General features: G+C 43.8%; 1 protein-coding gene across 1 annotated transcript in view; it reads right to left on the bottom strand.

Moving 5' to 3' along the window:
• LOC126199515 (furin-like protease 2) overlaps window positions 1-22,260 on the bottom strand; it is a 713,209-nt gene that overhangs the window by 133,978 nt on the left and 556,971 nt on the right. The window contains exons 12-15 of the mRNA XM_049936438.1: window positions 15,711-15,857; window positions 15,545-15,668; window positions 7,706-7,893; window positions 4,217-4,373 (exon numbers count right to left, since the gene is read on the bottom strand). Coding sequence (XP_049792395.1) covers window positions 4,217-4,373; window positions 7,706-7,893; window positions 15,545-15,668; window positions 15,711-15,857 — 616 coding nt within the window. The remainder of the gene's footprint in view (window positions 1-4,216; window positions 4,374-7,705; window positions 7,894-15,544; window positions 15,669-15,710; window positions 15,858-22,260) is intronic.

Raw genomic sequence — 22,260 nt, 5'->3', positions numbered from 1 at the left:
TTCCATAATTTACGAGTCCGATTGCCACACGTGTTTAATAAAGTTATTGTTAAATACTAATTGGGAGAAAATAAAATGAACCGAACGGAAACATCGCACATTGTAAGATGTTGTCTCAAACCTGCAGATAATGAGCTAGCCTTTCCCTCATCCCCGTAAATGGGCACTGGTCTGGGTGTAAGAGCTCGACTCAATGTCGAGTGATTTGCACATACGGCCATTGCAGAGACTTGGAAGTGTCCTGGCAGAAATCAGCACATTACTGAAGCAGTATAAGCGGGAGCAGCAAAAGGACAATGAAAATGCCTACATTCTTCTCCTGTTTCTAATAAGCTGGCAGAATCTGGAGGAATCGGTGACAGCCTGCATGGGGTTGAAGCAGCAGTTAATGAGTCCTCTGGAACAGAGTTTCTGTTTTGAAGTAATGGTCAAATGGTTCAAATGGCTCTGAGCACTATAGGACTTAACTTCTAAGGTCGCACGGCTCCAGACTGTAGCGCCTAGAACTGCTCGGCCACCCCGGCTGGCAACTGATGGTCATTTCGAAGATATTTATCATCCCTCATCAACTAAATTGCTTTTCCAATAGACAAAGCGTGGAATTGATTCGAAAGCGTTTTTCCATACATGGAAAATTACTTTTCCAATAGAGAGAGCTTGCTAATGATTTGAATGTGTTTCCCCATACATGGATGTCGACTCCTGTTTAGCTACTTCCTTGTTTTTTTTAATTAGTGTTGTGGACTTTTTCGGTAAAAAGATTCCTCACAGCACAACGTGAAGCCTTTAGGTAGCTGCAAATGGTGTTTAATGAAAGTGATGATTCTGGCAGTGGCCTCGTGTGTCAAAGCTACTGTGGGGCCATGAGTGCCAACTGCTAACAGTTCGTTACACTGCTACCCAACGCTAATGCACTCGGGTACACAAACTACACCATTCATACAAGCAATTCCTGCCCATATTTACCCAAAAACAAATGAATATTACAATTTTTAGCGGACATGATACACATCACGTCAAAAAATAGCACTCAGATCAGTACGAAACAAATTACAGTTTATGGTCTTGATTACGTTTAACCAAATCTGTCACATTCGTTCAAAATGGTTCAAATGGCTCCGAGCACTATGGCACTTAACATCTGAGGTCATCAGTCCCCTAGAACTTAGAACTACTTAAACCTAATTAACCTAAGGACATCACACACATCCATGCCCGAGGCAGTATTCGAACCTGCGACCGTAGCGGCCACGCGGTTCCAGACTGGAGCGCCTATAACCGCCCGGCCACCACGGCCGGCCTGTCACATTTGTTTAATGTCTGTTGTAACTAGTTGCATGCGATGTGTTCGACGGTGTTGAACAATGTGCTGGAATCTTTCCTCAAAGTATTTAGAAACCAATAGGAGCTTCAATTGATGCTCTAGTTCCATTTTCAGTTGTGGTACATTCAGATAATGTCCTCCCCAACACCATTTCTTACAGGGCTTCGCATAAGATTCGCCAGTCTCTGAACTGAAGTGTCGAAATTAGTGTTATTAATCAATCAATCTGGGATCAATATTCTGTATGAATACACATGTATGGTTTCGAAAGGAGAGCCAGTATTAGAACGTAAAATGACACGATATCGTGGAACTGGTATTCATAAGATGAATACCGAAGGTTTTCCAGACTACCAAGTCTGGACTGGACTGTTGCGGCGCCACACTTGCGCCCCAAGTTTGCTGCGGGTGGGTTGGCTTTCGCTGCCCGCTGGCAAAGCAAGGCCTTCTGCGGCGCTGCCAGCGGTTGCTCGGTCAGCCGTATTCCCCACCGCCACTCGGCACTTGGCTGAACTTCCCCCATGTTGCCAACAGTTATCGCGCCGTACAGCGGCCGCTCAGAGATTGCGCGATGTTAGTTCCAGGACAGTTCCCAGATTTATGGGGCCCTAAATTTGTGCAAACACTTTAGGTAGGGATATCCACGAATTCCAGAACAACTTGACTGACGTGTGCTGTGTTATCAACGCGAGAAACTGATGGCTGAGAACCAGTAGTGAATGACCAACAAGAAGCAACACACAAACGTCTAAAACAGACATTCCTACAACTACGTTTTGTCAGAAACAATATTACGTACACATAATTCAGTAGGAACCTTATTTTCCTAAAATTGGCACAGTATTTGAAATTCAGTATTGCGATCAGATTAGCACACACCATCTATCGTCCTAGCGTGCTCCTCCGATCACATCACTCATTTTCCGCACACCCTTCATAATTTCTGCAGAAACAATGTTATACATTAACTTAATAAAAAAGTATTTTCGAAATAATTCTTTTTGCATTCTCAGCATTTATAGCAATACACCGTTTCATCCAGAGAGCCTGAAAAAATAGTAACATGCCGTCAGTCTTGCTTAGAGTAAGATTATTTTTCAGACGCTATTTTTAATTTCTGTAGTAAATTTTTGACAAAACTTTAGAAATCAGCTTCTTTGGAACTTTAACCTTGTTGCCTTTCTTTGGGTGTGATGGTAGATTGGATAAAGTTAATGAATGTTTGCTGCATATTCAAGGTCTCCTTCTAAAATGTAGCGTATGTCTGGATCATCAAGGCCGCTCGTTACATCAGAACTGTCCACAGGGAGCCATGCAGTATCTGAGACTGGTAGGTAGTGCACCATTCCCCAGCTACACATACTATTAACAAATGGCTCTGAGCACTATGGGACTTAATATCTATGGTCATCAGTCCCCTAGAACTTAGAACTACTTAAACCTAACTAACCTAAGGACATCACACACATCCATTCCCGGGGCAGGATTCGAACCTGCGACCGTAGCAGTCGCGCGGCTCCGGACTGAGCACCTAGAACCGCTAGACCACCGCAGCCGGCAGACTATTAACATCGAGGTATTTAATACAAGAGCCATAATTTTCGTTATAATCAGCAATGAATCATTCATATATCTTCGGCATTGCGCCAGCTGCTGGGGGAGATCTGAATTGTTATATTATCCTGAAATATCATATACGCCAAGATCGCTTATAAAATTTTACATTGATTACAGGTCTCGACCGAATTGTGCTGTCATCATCGGATCTTGTAACACATTAACCGAAATTGATGAGCTTTACAGTGTTAATGTTAATGCGAGATATGTCTGTAATGCCGGCCGCTGTGGTCTCGCGGTTCTAGGCGCGCAGTCCGGAACCGTGCTACTGCTACGGTCGCAGATTCGAATCCTGCCTCGGGCATGGATGTGTGTGATGTCCTTAGGTTAGTTAGGTTTAAGTAGTTCTAGGGGCTAATGACCACAGCAGTTGAGTCCCATAGTGCTCAGAGCCATTTGAACCATTTTTTATGTCTGTAATAAGTAACTGTCTTTCATTTGTTCATTTGAACAAAGTATTGCGTGTTAAGCCAAGTGAGGTAACATAACGGGCTGCATCTAGTTTGTACGATTTGAGACAGTGTATATGGAAATTTTCGAAGGCATTCGCAAGTAGCAAGGATTCGACTCTCTAAACTAAGTCACAGGGAACTTCTGATACCTTGTATTTCAATAAAAAACACACCTCGCCAACTTTGGCATTCGTAACCTTTAATAGCCGTTTCACCAGTCAGAAGGCTTTTGAACCCTCCATTTGTTTATTCAACATGCAGTTACATACACATACGATAACAGACACGAAATACTTTCTTGTTAGTTTCAACACATCAGGTTTTAGGTATGGTATCCATTTCAGTAGAGAATATGTTAGAAAGTTGAAGAAATCTAGATTGTGCAGCCACATAGACGCGAACATCTGTGGAAAGCCTGAACAATCACCTTTTGCGAAACTCTGCGAGACGTGCAAGAAGAGAGTCAATGAGTTTCAGGATTGTATCGACATGCATGTGGAGCCATGCAGACTCCATTGCTGTGGCCAAATTCGATAGATTTCTCGACTGAAGTAGTGCCACGAATTCTCGATTGGATTCAAATTCTGGTAGTTCCGTAGCAAGACGAGTATGGTAAACCGATTCCGGTGAGCTTGTAATTACGCACGTACATTACGTTCTGTGTGTCACATTGCGTTGTCCTGCTGACAGATGCCATCGTATCGAGGAATAATGATGACTACACAATGTTTCTTCCAATGCGAGAAAGTAAAAAAGCAAGGAGCGCTTTACAGGAAACAGATTGGCAGCCAGCAGTTTCGAGCCAGTGCAGCGAGGTACTCACGTGTTTCCGTCAGTCTCGAAGGTGCCGGGCGGGCAGGCGGCGTGGCAGCGGCCGCTGTACAGCAGCAGGTGGTGTTCGCATGAGGCGCACCGGTCGGCGCGCTCCACGCACGTCGCGCAATTGCCCGAGCACGGCTCGCACGTGCCCTCCTCCATATCTGCAAACACACCGTCTTTACTCGTAACACAGTAGCTTCCTTTCTAGTCACCGGTACGAACACCCAACAATGTTGGTTGAGAAATGAGGACTGGGGGGGGGGGGGGGGGATGCTCGGAGTCAACAGAGATGTAGCACGATCTCGAATAGAACAAGAATGTGGGAGAATATCGCTGACTTCCTTCGCATAGGAAGCTTTCTAGCAATAACCTAAACAGATTAGGAGCAATCTCAACTTCAACATAAATGATCTGACATGGAATCCGACCGTCACGAATGCGATCATATTCCAGTGATTAAGCACTGTAAGACTTCACCCGGAAGCGGCTGAAGGTGTACTGTTAACAGTTTCTTGGTGGAAGCTTGAGTACGTCACCTAACTAAGTTACAGACGAAAACTGAGTGCCCAACGAGGTCCCAATGTTGATAGGATGTATCGTAGTTAATGGCGTAAACGCAGACAGTTGGAAATACACGATGTTAAAAGCAAAGACAATTTTAGTAAACATAGGTTCGGCAACGAGCCTTTCGTGAGGTAATTGCGACATTCTGGTTTCCAGCCACCACTGACGTTATTCTGTGTAAACACCACATGCTGGTCTGTACTGTGGATTTTGTTTACAATTTCGAGGTGGAGTTATCAACAGACTGGATACGACAGCAGAGTACACCGACAAAGGACAGCTCACGTCTGCCGTTTGCGGAGCGTCATATGCTTTGTGCGAGTGTTGGTGGTAACATAGAACGTTACAGTAATGACTAGTATGCGGATATGCATTTCGTTTCTGGTAGGGTTAATGGCAATGGACGGGAGGCTGAACGCCTGTACCAAGAAGCGTAACCTGCCCGAAGGCACCACTACAGTCGAACGTTTACAAGGCTACATCACCGCCGCTGAGAAACTGGGAGCTCTTCACATGCTGCCGGAGTGCAGCCCTGCACGAATTGTGCTTGTAGTGCTGGAAACTGTCGATTGCTCTCCGGGAATCTCGATAAGGAACCTTGCTCGAATGTAATGTGGTGTTTCGAGACTAATGCATCGTAGTGCAATATACCCGTACTACCTTCAACCAGCTCGTTGTCTTAGTGAGGCGGACTTTGGCCCTAGACTAACATCCTGTCAGTGGATGCAACAACGACCCGTAGGCAGACCTACTTTTCGTAAGTACGACTGAAAGTTGTGAGTGAGGCGCGCAGCTATTTTAATAATTTTTATTATGATTCTGAAAAATCTGGTGCGTCGCGAAGGTAGTATCTGGATCTTAATGGAACTCCTTTATTTTCATAGTGTGTTTTGGGTGTGTCTTGTCGAAAGGCTTCATTGTCAGAGCATTGCAGTCATATTGCTTTGTGCATTTCATCTGATGATGAACCATGACAGAAACTCTGTATGAAAACGAAGGAGTTCCATTATGATCTAGTGACTACTTTTTAGGGTCTATAACTTTTTTAGAATAACTATTAAAACCCTACGTTTGAGAACATTTTATGTGCAGAAGAAGCAAAGTTCATTCGTGATAGTGCGTTTGTCGAAATTCTCGCCTTTTGAATCATCTAGGCTCCAACCCACAAGCTGTGCATGAGCATTCACCTCAGCGAGGTTTCTCATTGAGTGTTTCGTTAGGGGCACTAGATGATTATCTTATTTAAGGCATCAAACAAGCATAATGCACAGAATTACCTTCCGTTTATGGGGCATTATCTCGAAGGATTTCTCGAGGATATCCTTAGAGCAACGTGAGAGGATGTGGAAAATGGTGATGGAACACCGACATTTTGCTACTATGGTGAAACGACATCCAACTCGCCGATATGACAAAAGAAAACAATTGGGCGAGGAGGACATCTACTGTACACTCCAAGATCACTTCACACTAACTAATGGATTTCTGTGTTTGGGCCAATCTTAACGGTGTAGTATGCGCCACTCCGGCTATCACGGTTGAAGAATTGGAAACGAGACTTATCTAAGCTTGTCAAAAATTTCGAAATGATTTCGCTGTGTTTGAAAGTATTCGAAACTCATTGCGGTGACGGACAGAGGCCTGCATCCAGATGCGAGGACGGCACTTCGGACACCTCCGTTAACTAAGAGTCTAGTCGCGTAAGTATTGAAGTGTTTCATCTGCACTTGTGTTGACGCACCTCTAATAACTTTTCTTAGTGTTGTAACGTCTTGTTATCCTTTCATGACTAGGGTGACATTTAAGCAGAAAAAAAATTCAGTGATGGCTAGTAATAACAAAGTTGCAAAGCTGCAATGATCTCGTATACAGACTTTTTCGGCCCTAGTATGGTATTTCCAACAGTGTTCCATTACGCTATAAATTTTTGTATAACCTCTATAGGCGGCAGCTGTGGGAACCCCGTGCAGTGTATTTACTATAAATAATGTTAGTTATAGACGTCAGTACGTTAGTAGTTGTTTCTTTGTGATGCTGCTTAGATAAATCAAATAGAAATGCTAATGTACAAAGACTGTGCCTTTATAGCAACGGGCTGTGTGGTAGGCCTCTTCCACTGGACAGAATATAGTGCACAAGAGGTATTCGTAAATACTATTTATGTCGGTGAAGAGTTCTCGGGCTTCCGGCCGGGTGACGGTGTCTTCAAACTGCGACGTTTGGACGAGTGACAGACATACTCATCATCTTCTGGCCAAGTGCCGAGACTTTGCGGATACTGATCCCTTTATACCTGGAGCGTGGCCCCCGAAACCTGGCCCGGCTGACTGGATCCAGATGAGCCGGCGGGCGGGTTGGAGAGGGAGGCGAGTGCGCCGTTCGTGTCTCCGTCAGATCATTCCAGTCGTGTCTCGCGAGCTGGACGGTTCTTGGTGCGTTCACGGCGTATTGCGGCTAATGATGGATTCCAGGGCGCGCTAAGTTGATAACCTTTGTCCCTGTTCACAAGATTCTCGTGGACCCGTATTTCTATCGATGTTCTGATGACGCTGTCCCAATAGCTCCCGGATCGGCACAGCCCCCTGGTGTTCTTGAAATCAAAGCTATGCTTTTCTTTGATACTATGTTCTGCTCTATATGTCCAATTCGGACGTGTCTGATGTGTTCCTCGCACCTTTTAGAGATGCAGCGCTGCGATTGTTCAATGTACTGCACACCACATGCGCAGGCTAGCCCGAGAACTCTTCACCAGCTGTATACGCCGGGAAAGCATACATTCACATTTACTCTTTCCGTCATTTTATCCTTTTTTATTATAGATTTTGCGCCCTCTTGCGCCTGCGCCCTTGGCGGGAACCTGTCCCTTCTGACCCTCAGTACGGTCCTCAACTGTGAACTGGGCGAAACGCCCGACGGCGCGGCTACTCACTTTCCAGGTAGCCGTCGGGGCACTGCTGGAGGCAGACGGCGATGTCAGTGAGGCGCAGGTGGGCGGGCGCGCAGGTGAGGCAGCTGTCCTGGCCGGGCCCGGCGCACGTCTCGCAAGACTCGTGGCACGGCCAGCACACGCCGCCCTGGCTGGGGAAGCTGCGCGGCGGGCAGCGGCTCACGCACGAGCTGCAACAGAGCGGCGCACGGCGTGCAAGGCGGGAGGAGGCTGGAGGACTGCTTCGGCCTCCATCTAAAGCATAGCGGACTTACCGGTCTACATCCGGAATGCGGCAACTACGGGAGGTTAATCTGAGCAGAGTGTAAAAGAATGTGGAGCAAATGCTAAATGAAGATTTCTTTCGGTCCAGACAGGGATTAAGGTCAGGTTCTCTTTCAAATGAGCAAAAAATAGGGAAAGTTGGGATTTTTTTTTGTTGAGACAACATACAAAGGATATCTTTGCGAATTATCACTGATAACACTCTGAACTTCAGTTTGACCCGCCAGGGTAGCCGATAGCGCTAATGCGCTGCTTCCTGGACTCGGGTAGACGCTCCGGCCCCAGATCGAATCCGCCCGGCGGATTAACGACGAGGGCCGGTATGCCGGCCAGCCTCGATGTGGTTTTTAGGCGGTTTTCCACATCCCGCTCGGTGAATACCGGGCTGGTCCCCACGTTCCGCCTAAGTTGCACGACTCACAGACATTTGAAAACGTTCGCACTATTTCATGGCTTACACTAGACGCAGGCAGCTGGGCTGCATTTATTCCGTGCTGGAGGGTTCGGGGTGGCGGCAGGAATGGAATCCGGCCACCCGCTGCCAGTAACATTGCCAAATTCATAATAACAAGGCCGACCCTGCGTTCCTGCGGGATAAAGGCCTACAGGAAAAGAAAGAAAGAATACTCTGAACTTCAGTTTATACATTCAATACAAAAAAGAAAATGGCGCCCGTAATTATGGTTTGATCAAGGCCCTGCAAGTCTGAAATACACAGACTGCGTTCAATGTTGCCCCTCACGAGCTATTTGAAATTAAAAAAAATGGATAGTATCTAATCGGTACTATATTAAATGTATGGTAGCTTATACCTAACTACAATGAATTAACCTTAAATTTAACGGTATGATGCCAACTCGAACTTTGAGTTAGATTTTTGGGGATTTGTTTCATTCGTTACAGCTTTATAAAAAATAGTTAATGTTAGCAAATTATATGTAATACAGGCCTAACGTCCCAAGAATAGTGTTACTTTTGGACTGTGAAAAGTAGAACTTAAAATGTTTGACCGTTTTTATTTCAGGCTGCACGAAGTTTAGAAAAATCGTTTCTCGAGAAAGATCCGTTTAAAGCTTAGGGAAAACTATTATACTTATTATTAGTTCAATTTTCATAGAAACTACATGTTGTTATATATTTTTGATGTTACTGATTACAAATCTAAAATTAGATTTTCAAAACTAAAAATGGCTAATCCAATATCGTGGACCAAAAATTACGTTTTGACGAATTTTGTCCAAAATTTGACCAAGAAAAGTGTTTTCGTTACTTATGTTTAGCCTGCAATACAAGTACTGTATATCAACGCCTCCGCTAACTCGAATTGTTCCTGGAGAGCAATTCCCTCGGCGAGAAAATCCCATCCCTGCTGAGCTGCATATGCCTCGTTCGGGAGCCTGCACACGTTGTTCGTCAGCTTTCTCGGTGAATATATTTGCAAGAATACTGCAATATAATCATTTAGTGAAAGCGCTTCGCGGCACGACAAGTTTTCTGCCTGAACCAAGCGTATCAGGCTTAGAGGGTCCCACGGCGGCCTTGACGCAGCCTCGAACAATGGGCTGTAGAAAGTTTTTCAATGCACGGATTATAAAACCTTTCCGTCCCAACGTTTTAGACACATATACCTTTAAAAAAGTTAATAAAAATCGAATTTTCGACCATTTTGAATGAGAACGTGGCCCTAAGTCAAAGAGAGGTGATTCTGACACTGACACTAGTATTTGAAAAGGAATTACAGAAAAATTATCCCACTTATGTGGCCTTTGTAGGTCTTGGAAATTCAAGATGTTATGTGGCAAGAAATGTTCAGAGTAGTGACAGAAGCAGGACTGAAACACAGCGGCATGCATGTGACGTTCAGGTTCCGTAAGAACGAAGTTTCAGTTCATAAGGAACCAGAACCAAAAATTAGTAAAGGCGTGAGACAATCATATGCTTATACTCCTCTTATATTCACTCCTTTCACTCATGAATGTGCCCATCAAGTTCATTAAACAACTGAAATAGGGATCAAAATTAATGGCCAGAACATAGTCGTAAGATGTTACTCCCGACACTGGTTTGGTCGAGGGAACGAAACATGATTTTGAGAAAGTCGTCAGCACAACGGAAAGAATTTTCTGTAGCTAGTATGATGTGAGAATAAACAAGAGAAAGAGTAAATTGATGGTATGCATTACTGAGGAAGAATGTGGTCCTACAATACAAAGAACTAGTAAAGAAAAGTTTGAATTGATCGTAAGATTTGACTGTTTATGAAATACGATCACAATGGATGGTATAAATTGGAAAGGAATTGTGAGAGAATACATCAAGTTAAAATGCCATTGAATTTCCGAAATAACTTACTCATCAGCAACAACGCAGTATCGAAGTAGGGGAATATATTCCCAGTTGAATATAATATATTTTATTGAGAGGAAGAGCTTCTGTTCACAAATCAATGTTTATTTAGAAAGCATCGTTCGTGTGAAACTCTATCATGAACTTTTCTCACACGGTATGCTGTGAACCATGGACGCGGTACTCCGTTACAGACTGTTAAGAAGGTACGAACATATGGAATAGGCTCCTAGGTATATGAGTGGCTCGAAGACTTCATAAATAATGGAACCCAGTACGTTGTCCTTGAAAGGCTGAGATATATGAATGTCTCGAAGACTTCATAAATAATGGAACCCCGAACGTTGTCCACGACAGCGCGTTTTCATTAGGGACAAGAGTGTGATCGGGAGTGCACCAGATAAGTGCGAGAGGACCGCTGTTGTTCTCCATATATAAATAAATGATGTGACAGACACAGTGACCAATAATATTCTTATGTTTACTGAAGATGCTGTCGTGAATGGGAAGGACTCGCCTTTCGGTGAATGTAGGAGGATGCAAAATTTATGGTATGTGTAACAAACTACAGGCTGCTCTAAATGCAGAAAAATGTAAATTAATGCAGATGAGTAGATAAAACCGACCCGTAATGTTCGGAAACAGCATCTGCAGTGTACTGCTTGACACAGCCACGTGGATTAAATACCTTGGCGTAGCTTCGCAAAGCGATATGAAACAGGACGAGCACATAAGGATAGCAGTTGTAAAGGCAAAAAAAAAAGTTCAAATGGCTCTAAACACTATGGGGCTTAACATCTGAGGTCATCAGTCCCCTAGACTCTACTTAAACCTAACTAACCTAAGGACATCACACACATCCATGCTAGAGTCAGGATTCGAACCTGCGACCGTAGCAGCAGAGTAGTTCCGGACTGAAGCGCCTAGAACCACTCGGCCACACCGGCCGGCAGTAGTGAAGGCAAATGATCGATTTCATTTTATTGGGAGGGTTTTAGGAGACTGAGGTTCATTCGTAAGGACACCCATTGTTGGGTAACGCTCAAGTGCTTGGTATCTCCACCAGGTCGGATTAAAGGAAGACATTCACAGGTGGTCTGCAAGATTTGCGATCGGCAGGTTCGATCAACACAGGAGTGTCACGGAAATAGTTCCGGAATTCAGTTGGGAATCCTTGGGAAGAAGACGTTGTTTTCACGGAATACTACTGAGATAATTTAAAGAAACGAGATTTGAAGCTAACTGCAAAACGATTCTACTGCCACCAACGTACATATGCCGTAAAGACCACGAAGATAAGGTACGACAAATTAGGGCTCGTACAGAAACATGAAGGCATTCGTTTCTCCCTTGCTCCATTTGTGAGTTTAACAGGAAGTGAAGCGACTAGTTGTAATACAGAGTACCCTCTGCCACTCACCATATGGTAGACTGTGAGGTATGTATGTAAATGAAACTTGCACTTTCTTCGAGACAGGTGGCTGGACAAGAGAAATATATCACTTTGCGGATGAAGGAGGAGACATTACCACGGGATACAAGAATTTACCTTGACATGTTAGTTACAATTCAGATTTCCGTCACTGTGGATGTGTTAAATTTGAATGTTGCGTCCAATGATGCCTCAAATCACTTTGATTTTGCAGATCTCGGTAACTCAGTCTGCAAATCTACGATAGGCGACCAATATACTAAGGCTTTTGACGCAGGTTTTGACTGAAAACAAAATATTTTGTGTGTCAGCGGGACTGATTGTCGAGGAAATGGCAAATGATTATGTTTTTTGTTCAGATTTCTGTGGAAATTACCATGCCAGCCCCCAACCGACTACATCGAAGTTTCGAAGCGGTAAGAATCAGTGTAGCACTATCGAGTTAAATTTGTGAGTGAAGCAGTGCGATGCACTATGGTCATTTAGAGAAGACTGCAATCATACTGTACGGTGGTTGCATACTTCAGTAGTCGTTCACCGCTAGCTAAGGCCCTCTTTCATGCACTGATTCTGTACATGCATCAGTGTCAAATCAGCATGGCACATACAGACCGAAACGCCTAAGCGTTTAAAACCAATGACATCGAGACTGATCACTCTACGCTTACAAGTTCACTCTGATTGTTTGGTTTGGTATCGATGTGGCTGACAGCCTTGCCGCAGTGATAACACTGGCTCCCGTCACACCACCAAAGTGCGGTCGAGCTAGGCTAGCACTTGGATGGGTGACCGTCCAGCTCTGCCGAGTGCTGTTGGCAAGTGAGGCGCACTCAGCCCTTTTGAGGCCAAATGAGGAGGTACTTGACTGAGAAGTAGCGGCTCCGGCCACGAAACACATAGCGGCAGGAAGAGTGATGTGCTGACCACATGCCCCTTCATATCTGCATCTAGTGATGCCTATAGGCTCAAGATGAGACCGTTGGGTCTACTGAGGCCTCTTCGGAGTTATTAGTTACTTTCTATCGATGTAGCGTACAAGTACTTCTTTTCTGGTTGCAGTTTTGGCTGCAGCGAATAGGTCTCTTCAAAAACGCAACAAAGGTTTCGTGGTAAAATACCGACTGATTTAAAACCATCATTATACCCGAACTAGTGTGATAGTGTGAAGAGAGCGTTGATAATGTTGTTCAGAAGCGTTGTTCAGAGGAAGTTGTACAGACAATAAGTTTATACTACAGCAAATGAGATGAAATACAATAAACAAATGGACATCCTCTTCATAGATGTTAAAAAGGAAATAGATAATTATTTTCGTAGATATTAAAAAGAAGATTATAACACTACATCTTATACCGGAAATTAGGAATATTCATCACAAACAAGTATCTAAGTTAGTGGGGTGTATTAGAAAAGAACAGAGGGTTGCTGCCTTTCGCCACTGCTCTTTAATATATGCACAGACAAATTTTTCAACAGAAAATGAAAGTACGACGTTACACATACGAGTTTAAACAATAGTATTATGTAAGAACGATGCTAGTTTCAGATGATCAATTCTTAATGGCAAAAATTACAAATGAACTACAGAGAGCCCTGCGGAGTGACCGCGTGGTTAGAGGCGCAATGTCACTGCGAGACCCCTCCTGCCAGGGGTTCGAATCCTCCGTCGGGCATGGGTGTCTGTGTTGTACTTAGTGTAAGTTAGTTTAATTTAGTTTGTGTGTAAGTCTAGGGACCGGTGACCTCAGCGGAATTCACACACATTTGAACATTTATGGACCACCTATGAACTGTACAAAATATTTCAAATAAATTATATGTCAATTTCAATGCAAGAAACACTAAGACTTTCTGTTTGAAAAACACAGGAATAACAAAAGTAGTGCAGCCGGCCGAAGTGGCCGTGCGGTTAAAGGCGCTGCAGTCTGGAACCGCAAGACCGCTACGGTCGCAGGTTCGAATCCTGCCTCGGGCATGGATGTTTGTGATGTCCTTAGGTTAGTTAGGTTTAACTAGTTCTAAGTTCTAGGGAACTAATGACCTCAGCAGTTGAGTTCCATAGTGCTAAGAGCCATTTTTTGAACAAAAGTAGTGATTGAAAGAAAGATCATAGACTAATGAATTCTTCTCTGGTTATCAGCCGAGTGGTGGCGTCGTCTTGTCGCAAACGTTTCAGTGAGTTTCTTCTGGCGAAGATGATGGATACGAAACTCATTGAAACGTTGCTACAAGACGACGCCACCACTCGGCTGATAGCCCGAGAAGAATTCATCAATAGAGTAGGCCGAGAAAGACTGAAATCGCGTAGATCATAGACCAATTTCGTATACCGGGTGATCAAAAAGTCAGTGTAAATTTGAAACCTTAATACACCACGGAATAATGTAGATAGAGAGGTAAAAATTGACACACATACTTGGAATGACATGGGGTTTTATTACAACCACCCCATATTGTTAGACGCGTGATAGATCTCTTGCGGGCGTCGTTTTGTGATGATCCTATGCTCAGTCCCCACTTTCGTCATGCTTGGCCTCCCAGGTCCCCAGACCTCAGTCAGTGTGATTATCCGTTTGGGGTTGCCTGAAGTCGCAAGTGTACCGTGATCGACCGACATCTCTAGGGATGCTGAAAGACAACATCCGACGCCAATGCCTCACCATAACTCCGGACATGCTTTACAGTGCTGTTCACAACATTATTCCTCACTACAGCTATTGTTGAGGAATGATGATAGACATATTGAGCATTTCCTGTAAAGAACATCATTGCTTTGCCCTACTTTGTTATGCTAATTATTGCTATTCTGATCAGATGAAGCGCCAACTGTCGGACATTTTTTGAACTTTGGTATTTTTTTTTTGGTTCCAATAAAACCACATGTCATTCCAAGCATGTGTATCAATTTGTACCTCTCTATCTACATTATTCCGTGATTTATTCAGTTTTCAAATTTATACTGAGTTGATCGCCCGGTATTTAGATGTGTAGGAACTGTGCTAACATACAGAGGAGACCTAGCTCAAAAGTTCAGTCCCTGAACGCAATCCCTCCAAATGAAGTAAGGACATAAACTACCTATCTTCCCATTTGTAAAGTTATATCGGTATCAAAATTTCCGACTGGTACGAAGTCTCAGGTAAAGAAAAAAAATAAATAAAAGATAAAATAATATCACCGGCCGGAGTGGCCGAGCGGATATAGGCGCTATAGTCTGGAATTGCGCGACCGCTACGGTCACAGGCTCGAATCCTGCCTCGGGCATGGATGTGTGTGATGTCGTTGGGTTAGTTAGATTTAAATAGTTCTACGTTCTAGGGGACTGATGACCTCAGTAGTTAAGTCCCATAGTGCTCAGAGCCAATGCCAAAATAATATCACGTGCCAACGAAATACAGTTCCTCAGCAACATTGCAGGACGCGCAAAGTAAGATTATAAAAGATGTACCGATATTAGGAAGGAATCGAAAATAGTCGATGTACACGAAAAGACTGTAAAAGAGGAAACAAATATATCCCATCTGTTGCGGTTAGTGGAATGAAGATAAACACTAAATTTCTTGTCAAATATTCCGCGTTGTAAGACGATTGGAAGGAACAAATGTAGGTGCAAGATGCCGTTCAAGGACTAACGTTTAACAGAAGAAGGAGGAGGAGGAGGAGGAGACGATGATGTTGACGATGATGAAGCGTTAATCTCTGACTCACGCTAACAAGTGCAGCAGGCTAAAAGATGACACGACTCGGGACCTGAGGTATAGTACACTGTTTTCACTAACTTGTCAAGCCGGTAGTGGCGGCAGGCGATGCACTGTGTGGGCCCCTTGCCGTAGCAGCCCTGCGCGTCGCACTCGGCGTCGCACGTGTGCAGCACGCGCACGTTGCCGCCGCCCTCCTCCTCCGCCATGAGGCCCGCCCCCGCAGCCGCTGCCGCCCCCGCGCCGCCCCCGCCGCCCTCAGGCCCCAGCTCTGCTCCGGGAGGCGGCGTCGGAGCTCTGGGCGGCGGACCGGGCCCTCCGTCGCCGCTCGACCGCACGTTCACCGGCTTCGTGGCCGTCCCGTAGAAGATGAGCTGCCACTTCTTAAGCATCCCTAAAACGTAGAGAAACAGCAAATCATAAGGTAGCTCTGGGCCCCATAAGAATGAAACACTGCGTATGCTTAGTTATAGATACATCCGTACCACTATTCGCGAGCATAGTTGATAGTACCGCATGAAGCGTCCCGTCTATATCCGATATCTGCAATACAATTCCACCGCTTTGAGGATTAATGATCAAATGTGTACATACCACTACACGCCCTCTGATAGCTCTCGTCTTTCTCATGATCCCTAGTCAGAACAATATAACTGATGGACAGACTTCCTGTGACAAAATCCCCGTTACCTGTGAATAGATTTCGAGTGACAGTGAAGTGTCGGCTGTCTTCCATCTACCGTTCTAAGGAGGAGAAGGGAGCAGAAGCCTTCTTCTGTTAGTGGGGAGAGGTGAGTAGAACAGAGGGAATTACTATCTTACTACTAAGTATTTTGGATTTCAAAGGGGATTTGTTTCAACAGTTCAACAATGTATTTCAGGTGTACCATACTGGAAGAAATGCCTGTTGGCTCGCTGACCAGCTCTCTAAAGAGAGAGTTGCATTTCAACAAACAGTTCCGATTATTCTAACAATATTTGTTCCCAGTCACCGGAGAGGATTATTGTTCCGCTTACTTATAAGGTATACATAAATAACAGTCATTTCCGTGAACTGCACAAATATGTTAGAAAGGTGTAGTGTGCTGTGACTCATTTTAAGACATTATTAGAAACATATAAAAGCTCTCTAGTAGAGACAAGTAAGGACAGGTCTTATTCTTCTGTTACCTGACGCCCAGACTGTACTTACTTCACTTGTCCCCTAAATGGAATGCAATCTTCTTATCATATTGTTTTCTACCACATGGGTATCAGTTCTGTGACTTTGAGACTTCGCTGGTGACATCTGTGACGCTTAGGCACGCCTGACTCCGATTTATTCTGCATACCGAGGCCTACCGTTGTACGGTGATGGCTCCTTATTTTTAGCATACTAATGGCTTTCAGTTTCGTGATCACAGGTGACATGTAATATGGACCAACACCCTACTGAATTCCTGCATTACCGATGGAGGGTGCACCGAACCTGTAAGTCATTTTCAGCCACGTATCCGGATACTTTTGATCACGTAGTGTATGTTCTATGGGACTCAGATAGGGAGAGCGAGCAGGCCACGCCATGCGTGAAAAGTTTTCCGTTCAAAAATGGTTCAAATGGCTCTAAGCACTATGGGACTTAACATCTGAGGTCATCAGTCCCCTAGACGTTGAACTACTTAAACCTAACTAACCTAAGGACATCAGACACATCCATGCCCAAGGCAGGATTCGAACCTGCGACCGCAGCAGCAGTGCGGTTTCAGACTGAAGCGCCTACAACCGCTTTGCTAGAAATGCTTTCCGCTTCCAAGAAAACATCAACCACCAGTGCTCTATGAGGTCAAGCATTATCAACCGTCAGTACGACGTCTGGGCCCACGGCACCTCGCAGCAACCCCAAATGAGGTCCCAACAGCTCGTCACGATTTCTGTCAGTAGTTTAACCTTGCCTTTTCATCTGTACAATTACATGAAGAGGGCCTCGAGTCGATAATCCCTGCATACACCACCAGGAATCTGCCTCGATATAGATCTCTGTCCACAATGTTTGAATCCCGAAACCCTGTTCCACGTTCCCTCCAGATGCGAATTCATCGAGAAGCACTCCCTCCCCAGACTTAATCGGGTCTCATCTGTGAGAATAACATTAGCCCACTGTTCGACCGTTCAGGTGGCCTGTAGCCGACTCCACTCTAGACGTTCTCTTCTTTGAACATGTGCCAGAGGTAGACATACAGCAGGTCTCCTTCAGTAAAGGCCACTCAGCTGAAGCCTTCTGCACACACATGCTGCGAGCTCACATGCCAGTTTCTTTGCACTGCTAAGACAGTACGGTCGTGACTTTACAGCCAAATAACGGTCTCTCCTCTGAAGTCACACGAGGTCGGCCCTGCCCTGTCCTTAGAGATACAGTTTCAGACTCTATAAACTGTAGTCACATCCGAGAAACTACAGAACAATTCACATGACGCCATTGTGCCACGTTAGTTTGTATCTGTCCTGCTTCCTTTCTTTCTATGGACCTCCACCGTAGACAGTCTGGTAGGCATCTTCTCTGTGCCACATTGCACCGTCTGCAATTTTGGATGTGGGGCTACTTTGTTTCATAGGTGCCCTGACGTCTTCGTTGGCATGGTTCTCCGTTGACCGGAACGCCATCACCCATGCAGAATATGATCGTACGGCCATCTAGTGGACAGTTTTTATGATTATATCATGAATTAGACACAGGACGGCGAGACTGGTGTTTGTTGCTTTAATTTACGACACCAGTGTATAATGTTGGTGCACCTTCCTCACAGTGTTATATCAAACTGTCGTAAAGTTTGGCAAGCATGAGATAATATTCAGGCAATATTTCACTGTGTAGCTGAAGTTGCAGTGATATGGAACTTCACGGTAGATTAAAACTGTGTGGTGGACCGGAATACGAACCTAGGGGTATTGGCTTTGGTGGACAAGTGCTCCATCAACTGAGCTGCACAAGTATATCCGTCCCCATACCTTTACTTCTGGCCATACCTCATCTGCTATCTTCCAAACTTCACGGAAGTCCTCCTGTGATAGTTGAGGCACTAGCACTCGTGGAAGAAAGGGCATTGCTGAAAAATGGACTTACCACAGCTTGGGGGATGTTTCCAGAATGAATTTTCACGCGGCATCTTAGTGTGCGCTGATATGGAACTTTGCATTAGAGCTCCTGCACTGTTTGGAATGTTGTCGTGGAAGTATGGCTGTGAGGACGGATAGTGTGTCGTGCTCGGGTAGCCATGGAAGGCAAATTCCTGGGTGCGACACCCGATCCGGCACACAATTTTAATCTGCCAAAAAGTTTCAGAAGGTAATATTGGTTCTCCAAATTTATCCAACAGCATTTGCCAAGAACAAAGTTGCCTTTACTCCACGACCACTGGCAATGTTACCTCAAGATCCATGTTACACTTCTCTATGGACTATACCTTAATAGGTATGTCTCGTAAGCTAAGATCGAGCGGGGTAGCGCAGTGGTTAGCACACTCGACTTGCATTCTGAAGGACGATGGTTCAAACCCGCATCTGCCCTCCAAGATTTAGGTTTTCCACGATATCCAAAAATCGCTTAATCCAAATACCAGGGAGGTTCCTTCGAATGGGCACGGTCGCTTTCTTTCTCCAACTTTCCCTTATCCGAGGTTGTGCTCCGTCTTTAATGACCTCGTTGTCGACAAGACGTTAAACACTAATCTACTCTTCCTCCTCCTCCTCCTCCTCCACTTGTAAGCTAAGTGGTTATCATATCCAAAGGTTGACGTACAATCCTCAGCCAATTCTTTGGTATTTTTTATGGCTCTTACCACAGTCGGCTGCGCAAGTTAAAAGTCAGAGAACCAGCAACAGAATCATGCCTTGTTATCGACTGGAGTGCAGATACTAACTTTCCATTTGTTAACAGCTCTTGCATTTATGCCTAGCGGCAGATAAGACGTACTTAGTTAGGATCCTAAATGCTGGAAGAGTACCCTGTAACTGGAGGCACTTCCGTCATACATCAGCCTCGTATGCCAGATGCACCAGTTTTGTATAATGCTGCCGACACTAGTTTGTCTTCCTTTCGCCTTATTAGTAAGAGTAAATCGCACCACAACAAGTAATGTCTTTCTTACCTGGAGCAATAGTAATTCGTGAAGGTACAGGAATTCTAGAAGTTGCAAAATGTTATCAGATTTTCTTAATAAAATGCAAGCGTAATTTACAATCACCCGTTTCGGGGATGTAAACTACAGAGCGAACAGCAGCACATCCATCGCTTGGTGTGGATTTCGTATTACAGGGCCAAAAGATTCGGTTTTAATGCGACTAGTTCCAGCTCTGAAAAATAGTATAAGGCTAAATGGATAGGTGAAGTGTCGTCAGATTCATCTTGTCTCCATATAAAGAAACAGAAAAATGAATAAAGTGAGTCGTTCCAAAAATATTACCAGCACCTTGTTACAGTTTTGATGTATTTACACGATTTGTCCCTTGCTGACTTTACTTTTAATGATTTCGTTACCGTAAACATACAAACGAAACATCTATTTCATTCTACATTGGATGAACTTCAACAGCACATATGAACAGTAAAAAAAGCTTTCCCCAAAATAATTTCGAGGGTTTTATGGAAATTGCTTCCGTTGAATCCGTTTATTTTTCCTATAAGCAAATCTAAACTTATGTACATTTATAATACATCTAATTGGAGCAGTTTCGAAAATGTCAACGCGTAATAAACTGCGTTCAGATTTTAGTTGTACAGGATAGTATTATCTATCGAAGACACTAAGTTGTTCTCCAGACACAGCATAAAAACTATTAACGTAGACATTTTTTTGTTTTCATTTTGAAATCGAAAAATTAAGCTATAACTCATGTCTTCGATCTCCTGTTTCCCCTCCTCTGCGAGCAAAGTCTGTTCATCGGATAACGTTGGCGTCTCACCAACGGGCTGGCTGCCCAGTAAACATGAATTATGTGCAAACATGATTAGAAGCTACCGTAATTACGTTAATGGCTGACTACGGAAGATCAGAGCGATAACCTTCAATTAACTTAATTCTGTTACACACATAGTGAGCCCGGTTAGGTGGAATGAGACATTGATTGTCCTACATTTTCATCAGATTTTAGTGCAAGAAATAGTGGCTTGCAACTATTCTCGTTAACACTGAAGTATTAGACAACTCATTCTTTGCTCCATAAGTAAACATAGTTAGTTTCTGAACTACTTCAGTTCCTTAAAGTGAAGAGCTTAGTGACCGCTTCTCCTTAATGCTATGATTTCCTTACGAAAGTAATGGTTTCGGTACATCTGCAGTAACCCTGAGTTCTTCTGAGACGGGCTGAATTATAGGGGTAGTGAATTCTGGTATTTGTGCAATAATGTGCTGAACAATTTTCGCAATAGTAGCTAGTACAATTTTTACTTTAAAGCATTCATCCATTCACGAGATCAATATTAGTCACAAATTCAACACACGTAGAAGCAAGCAGCACGCAGCTTCACAATTCTTACCATATTATGTCTGCCACGCGTAGTAAACGAGGAAAAATACTAAACAAAAAGTTCATGAGACGAGGAAAACAGGGAACGACAACTGAACATTGTAAAGCAAATCCCAGTGGCAAATCATATTCCGTGCTTAATGATGGACAGAAGGCAAAAGCAAACAAGGAGAAAACGCTTGATCTATGGAGGAAGTGAAACAGGCAATGAAATCTGAAGCCAATATTCTATTCCTGCGCATAATTTATGAAAAATATACCGGACCTGCTTACGTGACAAAGTAGAAATACACCATTCCACAACCAACAGCTGCCGCAAATGATCAGAGCCATTATTAAAACCAAATGTGTATGAAACGGCATATAAAATCGCTCAGGCCAGACTGACAGAACTTTAGGAGTTAAGAGTAGTAAACACTTAACTATTAGACACGAAACAGTTTCAGAAATTTAGCCATAGGAATGTATAACACAGGTTCTTCGTTGAAAAACCTTTAGTGTAAATCCGGAGAAGAATGAAGAATAAGACTGACAGTGGTGAGATCACAAATCATGAATGTTTTCGTATGTTTATTATCTGCAGCTTATTGGAGGCTATTTCGAAAGATCTTCGTATTGAAGTCACTAGTATATTGAAATATTTTTACTGTTATTTAAGAACTGAAAGACTAAATCCTAATACAAAAGGGATCATCACCACATAATACACGCTCTATTTCGTTATGTTGTTGTTTTCGGTTTGGTTGTACGATTACTGTGAATGACGCATTGCTACGTATGTATGAGTCTCAAAGTGTGAAACAAACTACATGACCAGCTAATATAAATCAAAAACTATCTGAGTATTCCGTAATATCTAGATTCCAGAGAGTCTCCTAATTGCTTACAGTAAGGAAAATATTCTGATGAGAGCCATATGCAACAGGAGCCAGAACGTCGGAGAATTTTACATATACATACCCGGAAGATTTTATTGACAGTCTATACAAAAAGTCTCCCCGTGAATTAATATAGTGCTGAAACTGTGTACTACAATAGTTTTTGGATTGGCTTTTATATACATATAGAAAAAAGCCGCCACATACGTCGTTATACGTGCTAGCCGACCACGACTGCCTGTGACCGTTGTGGGGAAAAAGCTATGACATTACAGTAAACAAGTAAAGTGGTGGCTAAAGGTTCTAGGCGGTATAATCTGGAACCGCGCGACCGCTACGGTCGCAGGTTCGAATCCTGCCTCGGGCATGGATGTGTGTGATGTCCTTAGGTTAGGTAGATTGAAGTAGTTCTAAGTT

This window comes from Schistocerca nitens, chromosome 8, assembly GCF_023898315.1.
Source record: "Schistocerca nitens isolate TAMUIC-IGC-003100 chromosome 8, iqSchNite1.1, whole genome shotgun sequence".
In the NCBI taxonomy this organism is placed as follows: Eukaryota; Metazoa; Arthropoda; class Insecta; order Orthoptera; family Acrididae; genus Schistocerca; species Schistocerca nitens.
The sequence above is the reverse complement of the archived record's forward strand: the minus strand, read 5'-3'. Positions and strand labels throughout refer to the sequence as shown.